General features: G+C 43.4%; 1 protein-coding gene across 1 annotated transcript in view; it reads left to right on the top strand.

The window, feature by feature from the left end:
* Positions 1 to 14600, top strand: part of LOC132885843 (doublecortin domain-containing protein 2-like) — a 42001-nt gene that overhangs the window by 10587 nt on the left and 16814 nt on the right. Inside the window, exons 5-7 of the mRNA XM_060920360.1 lie at positions 1217 to 1366; positions 1924 to 1978; positions 2699 to 2852. Coding sequence (XP_060776343.1) covers positions 1217 to 1366; positions 1924 to 1978; positions 2699 to 2852 — 359 coding nt within the window. The remainder of the gene's footprint in view (positions 1 to 1216; positions 1367 to 1923; positions 1979 to 2698; positions 2853 to 14600) is intronic.

Genomic DNA, 14600 nt, shown 5'->3' with positions numbered 1-14600 from the left:
CACTGGACCCACTCTGCGGTTCCCGCTGGTAGACGCGCGACAAACTGTTCCAGTACCACCTGGTCGATGAGTCCCTCAGCATCGCAGCTGTAGGCCCTCAACCACTGCCAGCAGGCGTCCCGGAGTTGCTGGCCAAACGCGAACGGCCGGCCGACTTCCTCCAAGCGCAGAAACGCTGATGATGTTGCTCCGGGGTGCGTCCCACCCGCTGGAGGACGGTCCGGCGAAGGTCCGCATAGGCCAGCCGGTGGTCGGCAGGAAGCTGTAGCGCGGCCAGCTGCACCTCTCCCGTTAGCAGGGGGAAGAGGCGCGCCGCGCGCTGTTCCACCGGCCACCCCGAGGTCTCTGCTACCTGCTCAAAGAGCGTGAAGAATGCCTCGGGGTCGTCCTGCGGGCCCATCTTCGTGAGGGTGAGGGGGGAAGGGCCCGCGGCGGTGATGGTGGATCCTGACGACGCGAGGAGGTGCCGGAACGCCCGACGATCTTCCTGTTGCGCCAGCACCAGGGCCTCGAACCGTTGTTCTTGCTCCTTTCGGAGGGCGAGCAGCGCCTGGTGCTGGCTCTGTTGGGCCGTGGCGAGGGTGTGGATAAGGTCGGCGAAGGTGGAGGACTCCATGGGGCTGTTGTCTTCTGTGCTCGAGTCCCGGGTTTCAGCACCACTGTAGCAGTCCATGTAGGTGGGTGGAGCACAGAAGGACGGCAGGACAGAACTGTTTTAACAAAACTCTCTTTTATTTGCACTTTTCAGTTGCAAACACACACTCAGACACACGCACACACATCAGCCGTCTGGTTGTGGAGAGACTCCCTCTGCTCTCACTCTCTCTCCTTAAGAAGGGCGCGGTCACTGGGAAGACACACAAACACATCAATTAACAACAGGTGTAGTGATTCTGCCACTTAACTTCCCCGACTCCGCCCTCCTGTCACAGACCGATGCTAGACCACGCCCCCGCTGCCACACTGAATATCAGATTTTCTGAAAATGGCCCTTTGAACAAGATCAAGGTTATAACTCCGAACAAAAAAAAGTTCCAAGACTGTGATCTAAACTAACAAGACATGTCCAAGTGTTTTGCTGGTTTTTACTTACGCAGCTCGTCATGTAGCACACCATTACTGGAGCTTGCAAGCGAGTTTACATGCAGCAGATGCGATAAAATGGCTGCGACTTTCACATAAACTGCTGACTTGTGTTTTTGTTCACGTCTCGCAGTCTGTGTTCGCTCGACGGAGTTCCTGTCACTGACGGGAAGGATCTCGAAAATGGGCAGTTTTATGTTGCAGTGGGCAGAGACAAATTCAAACGCCTGCCTTACACCAAGTCCCTGTTCATCAAACCTGGAGGCGTGAGGAGGAACGTCAGGTGAGACAACCGAGTGCGTCAGATGGCCTCATGAAAATAATTCAGAAATGTAATCGTTTCAACACGTTTATTGAACATTTATAGAAGGAGTGTCCAGTTTCAGCAGTTTGTCACGGCCAGAGTTGAAGCTGTATCGTTAACCGCTCACATCACAGCAGCACTTTTTTGCCTGATTAGCTCAGACAGAAAAATAATGATAAAAGGAACAAATGACTTAAATGTAACTATAAACAGATAAAAAGTACGTAACTTTTCTGGCAAATGGTTCTGGAAGAGGTGTTACACCATGTGCTGCAACAAGAAAGTAAATTATGATCAAATTTTTTGATAACGTACTAATATTTAAATATGTATTGCCTCATTTGCATATTTCAATTCCTATTCAAAACAAGTGGCGATGTACACGACATACACGCAAGTGAAGCTGTGAGAATGTTGACATTATGCTGTACTGCTAATCATTGCTAATGTTTCACCGCTAATCACATCACGAACCAGACTTCTTAGAATTTTCCTGCTCCTTCCGTTTAACCCATGTGTAATTTTGTCGCTTGCAGATCGAAAGCAGCTTCTCTTCCACCGATTTACAAATACACAAAACAAAACAGAGATGTAAGTATCCACAATCAACTATTCGACAACTTTTTCCCCCTCGCGTGTACAGTACTCTTCACCATGAAGCTTCGACATATTTAGATGCAAAGTTTAGCATTCAGATTTTGAAATTTCACTTCAAATCAGCTTCAGTGAGAACTTTATCCATTTTTTTTGTTTTACAATGATTCAAAAACTGAATACTGGCTTTCGTTCTGATGCTAATCCATCTTCACATCTTAACTATTAGCATCGCTAGCACACTAAATATCGAATACTGAGCTAAAATTCAGCTGAGATTTCACTCGGCTAGTAAAAGCAACAAATAAGCTTTATTCTTTTTTTTTTTTAAGTACTTTATTTCATTACCTTTCTGATCTACTGCTGCTGGTTTAGCAGGAACTGAAACCTCAGCATTTCCATCACAGCTGAATATTAGCTTCAGGTACAGTTCCATATCCTGTACAGTGAATTAAATGGCGTTTGTGCAAACATACAACATTCAAGTGTGTCAAATTTTAAACCTAGCTGAGTTAAATAGCTAGCATGTACGCAAACATCGTTTCATTATACAAGGAAAAACATTTGCGAGCATATTTGTCTTGTTAGCTTGACTTCCTGCTCCAAGATATTTCAAACTGTTTCATTACTTTAAATAAAGTTGTGACCCCTGCTTGGTTAAGGTTAGCGCTCATTATGTTTGCCACAAAGAAATCTCACACTGCTTTCACTCTCCAGCAGGCAGATAACGATGTGAGCAAATCAAATGACCATGACGACGCGAAGATCGACGACCTGACGGCGACTCTGGTGCGCCAGATTTCCCAGGTGAGGCTCATGGCCAAACGCAAGAAACGGAGCCTGACCAACTCATCCAGCACCCAGGATAATGGTAATACACACTCACGACACACACGAACATTGCGAAAAGTATCCGTTTGCTTGGCAGTTTTCTTCCCGCAGTATTGCTGAATGCTGATTTGTTCTGCTTTAGATCAAGGATCATGAGCCGATCATGTTTGAGAATTGTGCAATATTCAAAAAATATATATATATTACAAGTTACTTTCTATTTCATCTTGAGCTGGAGTTTAGATTCAGTGTCTCATCAGGTTCAGACCAACACCTTTAAAAAACAACTTGCATTTAAATAAAAAAAAAAAAAAAAGCAAACTCAAGAAAAATTATTTTTGCTTTGATGGTCATATTAAAGCTAGATGGGCTGTCGATTTCATAAAATCAGTGAAATTTAGTTCCGTCTGAAATGTGGTGATTGTGATATATGTTTATTTCTGTAATATCTCACAAAATATCAGGCCATTCTGTGGCTGGGAAGTTATTTAATTTGAGGGGATTAAAGCAAATAATGTGCATGAAATCGCTCGCTTGGCGCAGTCGAGCAGACAGAGGAAGTCCGTGTGCGCATGCACAGGTTTACCTTCTTTTGGGTTTTATGGCAGCTGGCATCCACAGTGTTGCATTACTGCCATCTACAGGTTTCCCTTTGAGCGTGCACTGACAGTTCCATCATTCTGTCGCTAAACGAACAGCTGATCACACTGAGGTGCTCGCTGAGCGCCCATATTTATTAGTTTGGTCCTGCGTTTCCTTTCCTTCGTATAGAACATAACATCTTTTCTTCTCACTTTCTTTCCGTTACTGTAGTCGCTCTTTCACGTTTCATTCGCACACTCACGCCCTCCATTTTTCTCTCCTGTTTCAAATTTGTATCCCACAATGCCTTGCGTGAACGGGGAAAGCCCATCACGGGATGCAGGACGTCGTATCTTGAATTGGGTCATGGTGAAGCAGGAAAAAATAGCGGAGAATTTGTGGAGATAAATTCATTAATTGTTCTAGCTTTCGGTCACTAAACGAATAGGGTGTCGGGAAAATTCTTTTTATGACCTACACTTGAAAAATCCGAAAGGCAGTACAGCTTTAGTCAATAAAAAATGTAGTTTAATTGAATGAAATGATTTCTACACTCTTATTTAGCAGCTTATAAAATAGCACTTGATCCAGCACATCCAAATTGTTCAATTTTCCGTGATAGTCATGTTTGTGGATTTAACATGAGCCTGATAGTTTTCTCCAGCTTGATTGTGCTCAGGTCTGTGGTTACTTCTGAGATCCGAATGTAGAATTCTGGTATTCAATCATCACTGCACACTTGATTTGGACCTCAGGCTGTGACTGAAGGCACTTCGGAATTGTGTGAGAGAAAAAGAAGCGATGATGTCATCCTCATCACGTTCATTCCTTGTACGGTATGTCCAAAGTGCCTTTCTGACACTCTGATTGGTCGAGTATTTATTTTTCAACACTTAAAACAGCGAGAGCGTGCCAGAACTGACCTCACTGTATGGATGCCATCATGTTTGGCATCCTTCCTTCCTCTTTCTCACCATCCCGGTCATTTCACCTTCTTTCTTTTCCCAAATGATGACGTAATGCAGTTGGAGTTTGGTGTTGTGATGTGTTACGACCCCAAGATGGCACTGTCGCTTCACGAGCGCTGTTGATTTGGCAGAGTCATCGAGTTCAGAGTGGTGTGAAGAGCATTACATCATCACTCTACCTCTCCCATCATCATCATAAAGTGAAGAGACACACACGCCAGTTATCCAGTTGTTCATTAACACCCTGGGTGGCTGATGGCACTCTATTAAATCTCCATGGTGATGAAATAAACATCTCAATCTCCAGGGAGCTCATGCGCTTCCCTAAAGGCTGATGTTCTGAGGGTATAGACTGTTCACAGGATATGGATTAACCACTGAAAAAGCAATTATCACTCAAAGTTCCGGTTTATTTCTGATCGAGTGATTTATTTTCAGCTTTCTTGACATATCAGAATCTGTTCTGTTGCATCGTGCCTTGCCTTCGTTTCGATCATACTTCCTGTATTCATCTCCCTTGATGGTCACAGCTACATCTGACCTGTTCTTGATCTCGGGATGCTTGGTCTTCTTGACACTGATCTTTAATCCAACGTGTTCTGCTGCATTTGCCCTGATGCTCGTCTGCGTCTGTACATTTTGACGTCGGTGACCGAGTCGTGCCACGTTGTCCGTGAAGTCCAGAAGAGATTCATGTGGAACACTTCACTTTTCTGGGCTCCAAAATGAGCAAGAGCAGGGATGCAGAAGAGGAGATGAGGGCAAGAATCTCAAAAGCCAACCAGGCCTTCGCAGCACTGAGAAACCCATGTAGAGCAAAGAACATCAGCACCAACACCAATGTCCTGAGTACTCTCTTCTCTGGTGCAGAGTCTTGGAAGATGCTGAAAACCATAAGCCACAAGCTGAAAGTCTTTAAGAACAGATGCCTCAGAAGAATCCTGAGCATCTTTTGGCCGAATGCCATCTCCAACTTCGAGTTACACAGAACATCATCTACCCAACCCATCACAGAAGAAGTGCTGCTGGAGATGGATTAGACGCGTGCCGTGCATGCCACCCACGTCAATACAGAGAGTAGCCCTCAGATGGACTCCTGATGGCTGGAGAAACAGGCAGGCCCAAGGAAACTTGGAGGAGAGTTGAAAAGGAAACAAGGATGGGTCTGGGGCCACCTGGTAAGATGGGCTCCAGGTCAAGCATGTTGGAGGGCTTTGGTGGAGGCTTCAAGCTCCATTATGGGCAACGAGTAATAATGATGCTTCGTTCATCCACATGCAGTTTGAGAATTTCTTGGTTATTGAGGCTGGAAATGGAGATTAATCAGATTGAGGTTGGTCATGAATGTTGGATAATTATTGGAGGTTGGTAATGGAGATTAATTAGATGAATTTGATTATTGGGATTGGACATTGGTTGGTTGTTGGGGTTGGAAATGGAGATCAGCTGGTATGGAGATTTTGATGATTGGGATTGGTACTGGACATTGGTTGGTTATTGGGGCTGGGAATGGAGATTAATTTGATTATTGAGGATGGGTCTGGACATTGGTTGGTTATTGGGGTTGGAAATGGAGATTAAACAGATTATTGATTTATTTTTCAAATTTATTTTGCTCTATCACCTAATGATTATGCCCCCCTTGAATGTCTCTACCAGTGTATCGACCAAAATCAACAACTGGATGTCACAAAATTTTCTTCAGCTGAACACAGATAAAACAGAAGTAATTCTATTTGGGGAAAAAAGATGAAAGACTCAGGATTACCACTATTCTTGACACAAAGGGGATTAAAACAAAAGATATGGTTACAAATCTTGGTGTTTTCATTGACAGCGAGCTAAACTTTGACAGTCACATGAAAGCAATCACTAAATCGTCATTTTATCACCTAAAAAACATTTCCAAACTAAGAGGACTTATGTCAAAAAATGATCTGGAAAAACTAATACATGCCTTCATCTCTAGTAGGGTTGATTACTGCAATGGCCTTTTCACAGGCCTGCCAAAAAAGACCATCAAACGACTTCAGCTGGTTCAAAATGCAGCGGCGAGGGTTCTCACACGAACAAAAAGAACAGAGCACATTACTCCAATTCTAAGGTCCCTTCACTGGCTTCCAGTAAGCTACAGAATTGACTTTAAAGTATTGCTGCTGGTGTACAAATCTCTAAATGGTGCAGGGCCCAATTACCTCTCTGATATGTTGCAGCGGCCTAACCCAATCAGATCTACCAGATCGTAGCAGCAAAATTTACTATTAAAACCAGTTGTTAAAACAAAGTGTGGTGAAGCAGCTTTTAGCTACTATGCAGTACAGCTATGGAACCAACTCCCAGAGGACATCAAAAATGCTCCTGCTGTTGGCAGCTTCAAATCTAGACTAAAGACCAAGCTGTTCTCAGATGCTTTCTGCTAACTGATAAATATCATCTTTACATGTTTTAAACTTTACTTAACTTTTATTCTATTTTATTCTGCTGTTACATTTTATTATTTTATTTCTACTATTGTTTAATTCTTATTTTTTTCTCTCTTCTTCCCCATTTATTTTATGTAATTTTATTTTCTATTGTTTACTGTTTTGCTTTTACCTCTGTAAAGAACATTGAACTGCCACTGTGTATGAAATGCGCTATAGAAATAAACTTGCCTTGGGGTTGGTCATGAATGTTGGATAGTTATTGGAGGTTGGGAATGGAGATTAATTCAATTCATTTGATTATTGATGTTGGTACTGGACATTAGTTGGTTGTTGGGGTTGGGAATGGAGATCGGCTGGTATGGAGATTTTGATTATTGGGATTGGTACTGGACATTGGTTGGTTGTTGAGGTTGGGAATGGAGACTGACTGGTTCCTGAGGTTGGGAATGGAGATCAGTTGGTTATTGGAATGATCACTGAGAAGATTCACACACATTTTAACCTCTGACACGTCAATCCAACACCGTAACCTTAAATATTCAGGCTTTTTTCATCGCCCTTTTTGTGATGTTTATAGATCGTACCTAATTTGGGATGTTTATTGCATGTTAGCTCTTCAGATTCTCAAAGATGATTTCTGCACAAAAATATTCCTCACCTATGAATTAATTCCTGAATTTTATTTTATAATTCATCTGTGATTAAATCATCCAGCAGTGGGATGTAACACCATGTGCTTGCAGTTTCAGATAAACCTTTTACAGGGGAATTGGCACAGTGTGCAACAAACTGCAAATGTTAAATGACTGCAGGGCAAATTACATCAGGTAATGAAGCCGAAGGGATGGAGCACTTGATGAGCGAGAAAGATGGAAGGAGGCAGCGAGGAAAGATATGAGGAGGAAAGCCGGTATGGTGCAGCAGCCTCGCTCTGATAATGGCAGGAAAGATGAGAGGGTTGAAGTGTGTGTGTGTGTCGGCCAATGATGGCTTTCGCACACTCGTTATATTCCTTGGACAGCCTTTCAGTAATGGTGTGAAAATGTTCCAATGGGCCGCCAGATCCTCAGTGAACATCACCCTTTTGTCTGATGAGGTTTGTTCTTTGAAGAGACCAGACCCTGGGATGCTGGAAAGACTTTCTAATCAGATGACGGCTGGTAAAGAAAGGACGAATATGAAAGCGGAACTGATGGTTGGACAAATTGATAAGAGCTTTTGTACTTCTGGTGCCTGAGTTCACTATAATAGTTTATATTATATTTTTTCTGTTTTTTCAAGTCTCTTTGGTGAATGCTGCAGAAAGCTCCGCTGCCCTGTTATCTCCATCTGAAACCCGATTACACAACGCAGCTACAGGAAATACCATGAGCTCAGACAACTGTGCTTTTTTTTTTATAAACCTGAAGAGTGGCAAGAGTAGCTTACTACACAGATTTCTCCAGCATGCAAGACAAGTTCCTTGAGGAACACCTGAAGATCAACACTCATTCAGACAAACGAGGGGGAAAGCAACAGCTGATTGTTCATTTTCTCAGCGTGTGCAATGACATGGAGCCATATTGTAAAAAACCCCAAAACTGACATTTCAATTAAGATCTCAATACTGTACAAATTATGTACGATTCTTAAAAGCAACAAATCTAAACAACCAACTCTGACAAATCCCTGATGGTTCGATGCTATGGTGCGTATGGTCTGTTTCTTCAATTCCCCGCTCACATTAATCCCTGAATTTGACTTGCGAGTGTAAGAGTCGGGTCATACCACTGATCCTGAACTTCATCCTGCTGTTGGAGTTCAGAGCACTTGGGATAAAACGTTCTGTATCAGCATTGCCAACAGAACCCCACCTCCCTCCATTTCGCGAAACTCTTCTGACTGCGGAACAAATTTGAGGCAACGTATTATCCGAATAAGTTCATGAGAGACTCAGCATGGCTGTGCTGCTTTGTCGTCTCATCTTCCCACAGAGACCCCGAATGTTTTCTTGTAGCAGAGAAAGAGAACATTTATAACACCGCAGCTTACAGGACAGTTTGCATTACGCAGTTATGGCGAGCTTTCGTTTGTACAATACCCTTCAGCATTATCTCATCAAGCTAACTAATTCTGACATGCTTCCTTTCATTGCGTGAAGCTGGTTTGCGTGATGTAAAAAACAAACCAAACGACAAGACTAGTTTGAGCTTCCTATCAGTATTCTGGAATTGATCATGAACATTTCTTCTGACTCGCTGACCATGCAAACATGATCAAGCTCCCCAGTTCTGTATGTTCTCGATATACGTAAAAAAAATTTTCCCTCCAAAGAGCCTTATAGTGATGCAGTGTTTTACTTCCCAGCTGTGATGTAAAGACTCGGAATGAAGTCTTCGTCGACGGTTGGTGGTTTCCATGAGTGCTAGGACATTTGGGGATTAGTAACCCTGCTCAAACAGTCCACACTGGGTTGAGCTGCTTGGTGCTGGACTGGTGTTGACCGTGTTACCTGAAGCTCGTCGCAACAAGGGACGCCAACCTGAGATATCTCATCTCATTATCTGTAGCCGCTTTATCCTGTTCTACAGGGTCGCAGGCAAGCTGGATCCTATCCCAGCTGACTATGGGCGAAAGGTGGGGTACACCCTGGACAAGTCACCAGGTCATCACAGGGCTGACACATACACACAGACAACCATTCACACTCACATTCACACCTACGCTCAATTTAGAGTCACCAGTTAGCCTAACCTGCATGTCTTTGGACTGTGGGGGAAACCGGAGCACCCGGAGGAAACCCACGCGGACACGGGGAGAACATGCAAACTCCACACAGAAAGGCCCTCGCCGGCCACGGGGCTCGAACCCGGACCTTCTTGCTGTGAGGCGACAGCGCTAACCACAAACCTGAGACATTACATCACAAAACTTCCAATAAAGGCAATAATACATCAGTTGTCTGCGTTTATAGAATATTTTTCAAATTGACAGCAACGTCACGTTACATTACAGGCACTTATCCAGAGGGACATCCAATATACCCAAGATACCCAGAGCAGCCCAGGGAACAGTTGGGGGTTCAGTGCCTTGCTCAAGCCATCCCTTCAGCCATTCTTGCTAGCCATCAATTACGCTAGTTACCACAGCAACAGGTTGCATCTTCAGACCGCCTGCCCCATTCACAATTTCAGTGATGCAATCACTTACCAAAACAAGTGCGTTGCACTATACTGTGCAAGAACAAAAGGCCCCAGTGTAAATCCCAGACGAGCCCCTAAATGTTACCGAACCAGGCTCGTATGGTTCAGCAACATCAAGGGAAACCATAAAGGATAAAGTTTGACAATATAATTATTTATTAAAATAAATAAGTATACCAAAAAATTAAAATGCAGTCAGGATAAATGTGATGGCAAGAAATAAGATCAACCGTGAGCTCCTGCTCACTTGCGTACCCCCCCACCACCACCACCACCACTTTCACTTCTATCAGAAAGCAAACAATCGAAGGAATCGGACACTTATTATGAACGTTGACTTCAACAAATGGTGAATCCTGAAACAAGTCAGGAAAGAGCAGTGTCTCTCCCCAGGGGTTTCAAACAGCATCCTGGTAAACTGTCATTTTGAAATGGCATCAAAATCCACCCTGTGCGTTTCGGAAATGCATTCAGTCGGTAAAGAGGAAGTTGACGTGTGACAGACCTGAAAACAGTATACACGGTATAGAACCCTAAGCTGAAGCTCGGTACCAAATATCAAACAGGTGTGATTTGTAGTTGCTGAGAAAAGTGTCCTGAAAATGTTGTAAACCCGTGCTGTTTCTCTCAAATACATTCAGTCGGTAAACAGCAAGTCGATGTGTGACAGACCTGAAAACACGGTATAGAACCCCAAGCTGAAGTTTGGTACCAAGTGGCTAAGATTTGTGGTTGCTGAGAAAAAGGGTGTTTCGGACGGACGGAAATACAGGGATACAGATGGATGGACAGAGGAAAACCAGTATTCCCCCCTCCTTCGAAGCAGTGGGAGAATAAAAAACATGGTAAATCTGTCATATGCTAGAATACAAAAAGCCAAAAAGCGACGTTTGCCAGAACAGAGAGGGGGAACACCAAGCCCTTGCCAGGTTGCCCTTTTTAAAGCGCCAGTACCGCCATCAGATGATGAGCAGCACCTGTGCATTAGCTCCGCCCTATAGAACACAGACAGGCAGGCAGTCACAGGCGAGCCTGGAACATTCTCCACAGCTTTTGAAAAGTCCTTCCCATGCCACAAGGCGCACTGGGCGGCGCCAATCTCCGTTTCAGTTGCCCTTCAGACTCTCACATCGCTGGGGTTACAGTGGAGGGGGCTGGTCCTCTGGTAATCGTCAGAGTTTGACTCCATACTCACATCTGTATTGCAGCACTTCGGACAGATGGCAGTAGGTACCGTTTTTATGATTGACGTTGGTAAGACCTGACCGCAACGAAGACTCATGATCTCCCAGTCGAGAGGCAGACAGGCAAACCATGAGGCCAACTTGCCGCCCTCTTAGCTTTAAACAGCAGATTGGTAGCTCTCTGCCCCACCTGCTGCCACTGGTGGTACCTTACACTCAACATAACGCGGATAAAAACAATCCACAACAAGAAGCGATTCTGCTGGTGTTGACCCAACTTGAGGCAATGTCAATTCCTTTAGTTCACTGTTGGGTCAAGTTTTCATGATAAACAATGGCTTTGTTGGGAATTCACCACAAATGTGAATTTACTGGAACCTCAGATGAATAAGAAAAAGACTTGAAAAGACCCAGACGCCCCCTTTCAACACTGCATCAGTCACTGGTTTTCTTTTTTTGTCAAATTTCACAAAAGCTTTTTAACCACTGCATCTTTGTTTCTTCATCCAAGGCCAGTGGATAAGCACCTTGTACAGAATACACCGAGAGGACAAAACGTGAATAGAAAGCTTTTTAAAATCGTCCGTCTCTCTCATGTAATCAGTTTGCAGATCGAGTTGGTGGGAGGCGACACGAGTCGAGGCTCTGTTTCCATCATGGCCATGATGTCAGCGTCTGGATTCTTTGCCTGTGCCAAGTACCTTCCCTATTCATCAAAACAAATTGTTTTATTGTGTGTACAGACGAAGTCGCTGATGTTGACCTTGCTCAGAATTGTTGTTTCTCTTCTTTCAGGTCATGCTTTAAAAACGTTTTTTAAAAAACCCACACATTTATTTTGCTCATCAGAATTCAGAGCTAAAAAAAAAATACCTTAAAAGTGACTGCACACTATTGAGTGGAAATTTGTGAAAGAACATCAAGAGAAATTGGACAAAGCACCGCTGTGCCCTTGATCAGTGCCCTGGAAGCAGCAGTATGCCACAGAGACACATTCGATATTGGTTTCTTTAAATCCACATGAGAAAAGAGCGTAATATGGTGACCATGAACAAGGATTAGGGATCCGTTTCGCCCAAAAGGCCTCGTCAATCCAAATCCAAAATCTTATTACGCCTCATCACAAAGACCATTTCTCAGCAGTTCTGGAGGACTGGAAGGAATGAGACAATTCCATTCTGAGGAAGCAATCCAGTTGGGCGAAATGTTGGAGAGCAATCTGATTGGTTGAAATGCTGTCCAGTTTTTACACTAAATCTGGATCTTTCTGCTGATTTTTAAGGAACAGCAACCATCACGTTACTCCAGGGTGTCTTGAATCATCAGAAAATAATCAAGCAAGCAGAGTTCATGTTCCCACTCTGAAGTTGATTATTTTTCTCCAACAGCACGTCTCTTTGGTTTTATTCCTCTTCCAATCCAGCAATGTGTCAAGTATTACCATTTTTTAAATTATTTAAATTAGGCACATCAGGCGAAAATTCAAATTCAATCCAAATTGCTTGAAACTGCTCCCACTGAATTCAGAACTGACAGCAGAACAACAGGCTTTTGACAAAATTCAAGTATTTTTATCCGTTCTTGAGATATTACAAAAAAGACTGAAGAAACGGCGTAATTTTTCGAAAACTGCCGTAATATTCTGCATGAGGATCACATGGACCAAAACGGGCCTCATTAATGTTTTTTCTTCCATTTTTCAAGATATTTCCATGAAAGTTGGCAGGAACATAGATGGTTGTATACGGAATACAAATAAAAAAAAATAATGCAAATTAGTATTTAATTAGTATTACTTATGCCAATTTGGTAAAAACGTTAAATTGGTAAACTCAAAAAAGTAATAAAAGATGATTTTTAATCCCTCTTTGTGCTCTGTAGGCCTTTGTATTTCTAAGTAGAGCCGAGTAGTGTTTATATGAAAGAATCTCTCATCTCATTATCTCTAGCCGCTTTATCCTGTTCTACAGGGTTGCAGGCAAGCTGGAGCCTATCCCAGCTGACTACGGGCGAAAGGCGGGGTTCACCCTGGACAAGTCGCCAGGTCATCACAGGGCTGACACATAGACACAGACAACCATTCACACTCACATTCACACCTACGCTCAATTTAGAGTCACCAGTTAACCTAACCTGCATGTCTTTGGACTGTGGGGGAAACCGGAGCACCCGGAGGAAACCCACGCGGACACGGGGAGAACATGCAAACTCCACACAGAAAGGCCCTCGCCGGACACGGGGCTCGAACCCGGACCTTCTTGCTGTGAGGCGACAGCGTTAACCACTACACCACCGTGCCGCCCAGGAAAGAATATAAATGATTATTTCGATTAATATTCACAGCTTTCAAGGCGAACCTCAAAAAAACTCTCTGATCCACATCCAATAAACAATTCACATGAACTCAACTGAAATCGACACTCGCGTTTCTGACTTGTTTATTTTTAAATCTCACTCTGACCACCAAGATCTCAGTATTTTTCATCAAAAACAATTCCAGTTATATTCTAAAATAGCTGTTTATTTACATTAATCAGTTTGATTTGAAAAAAATAAGTAGGTAAAGCTATGAAAACTCGCTTCAAAGTCTCCCGTGAATCATAACATCAAAACTAGCCGACTGCTGAATCCATCAGAAACAGTGAGAGTGAGAGAATATCCCTATAAACGTGATCTGATTGATATTGACAAGTAATCCAGTGGGAAACCGATCAGGAGAGAGAGAGAGAGCCTGAGCACTTTCCTGTGACTCAAAAAGAAAAGCACCGGCAGTTTCCCGACGTCCCGCGAGCAGTTTTTACTCTCTTGTACCGACTTCAACCTGCCGTTCCTCCCAAAGCACTGAACAGAGCTTAACCAGATCCATTTCTCTGGAAAGCAGAAATAAGCTTTTTAATGACAGAAAATATTCAAGAGTTAATCAGTGACAGATTTGGAAACTTTGATAAGCGTCTGCACGAACAATTTTCACAGCACAGCCAGCGAGCGTCTGATACACCTATTTAAAGACTGACATCCTCTCTGTCCATTTACAGTTACTGGCCACAGACAGTCAGAGCAGCTATAAGCAGTCCTTTCTCTCATGCTAGCTGAGGCTATCGTCACATGATAGTTCGCGATGAATTGTTGATAAAAATGAGGCGTTTGGTGGCAAAGGTTCCCCGAGCTTTGGGAAGTATCCCCAAACCCATCTGCAAGTATTTGCTGCTTAGGTTGCCAAAGAAAACATCACCACCAAATTTCAACATGTGCACTGAAATTTTCCGCCACTCACGAGACTAATTTTTCATCGCCAAGTCCTCGCAAATTAAACCCATTGCGATCTGGAGTCTTACCAGGGCCTTGCGTCATGTCCCTGAGTAAACTCGCCTGTCCTGAAGATGCCAAAAAACTAAAAGCTCCAAGTGTTAGCAAGTGCTGACACTGGAGACTCCTTCCATAAACAC

Source organism: Neoarius graeffei, chromosome 5 (assembly GCF_027579695.1).
Source record: "Neoarius graeffei isolate fNeoGra1 chromosome 5, fNeoGra1.pri, whole genome shotgun sequence".
NCBI lineage: Eukaryota > Metazoa > Chordata > Actinopteri > Siluriformes > Ariidae > Neoarius > Neoarius graeffei.
Note: the sequence above shows the minus strand (reverse complement) of the source record. Positions and strands in the feature narration are given on the sequence as shown.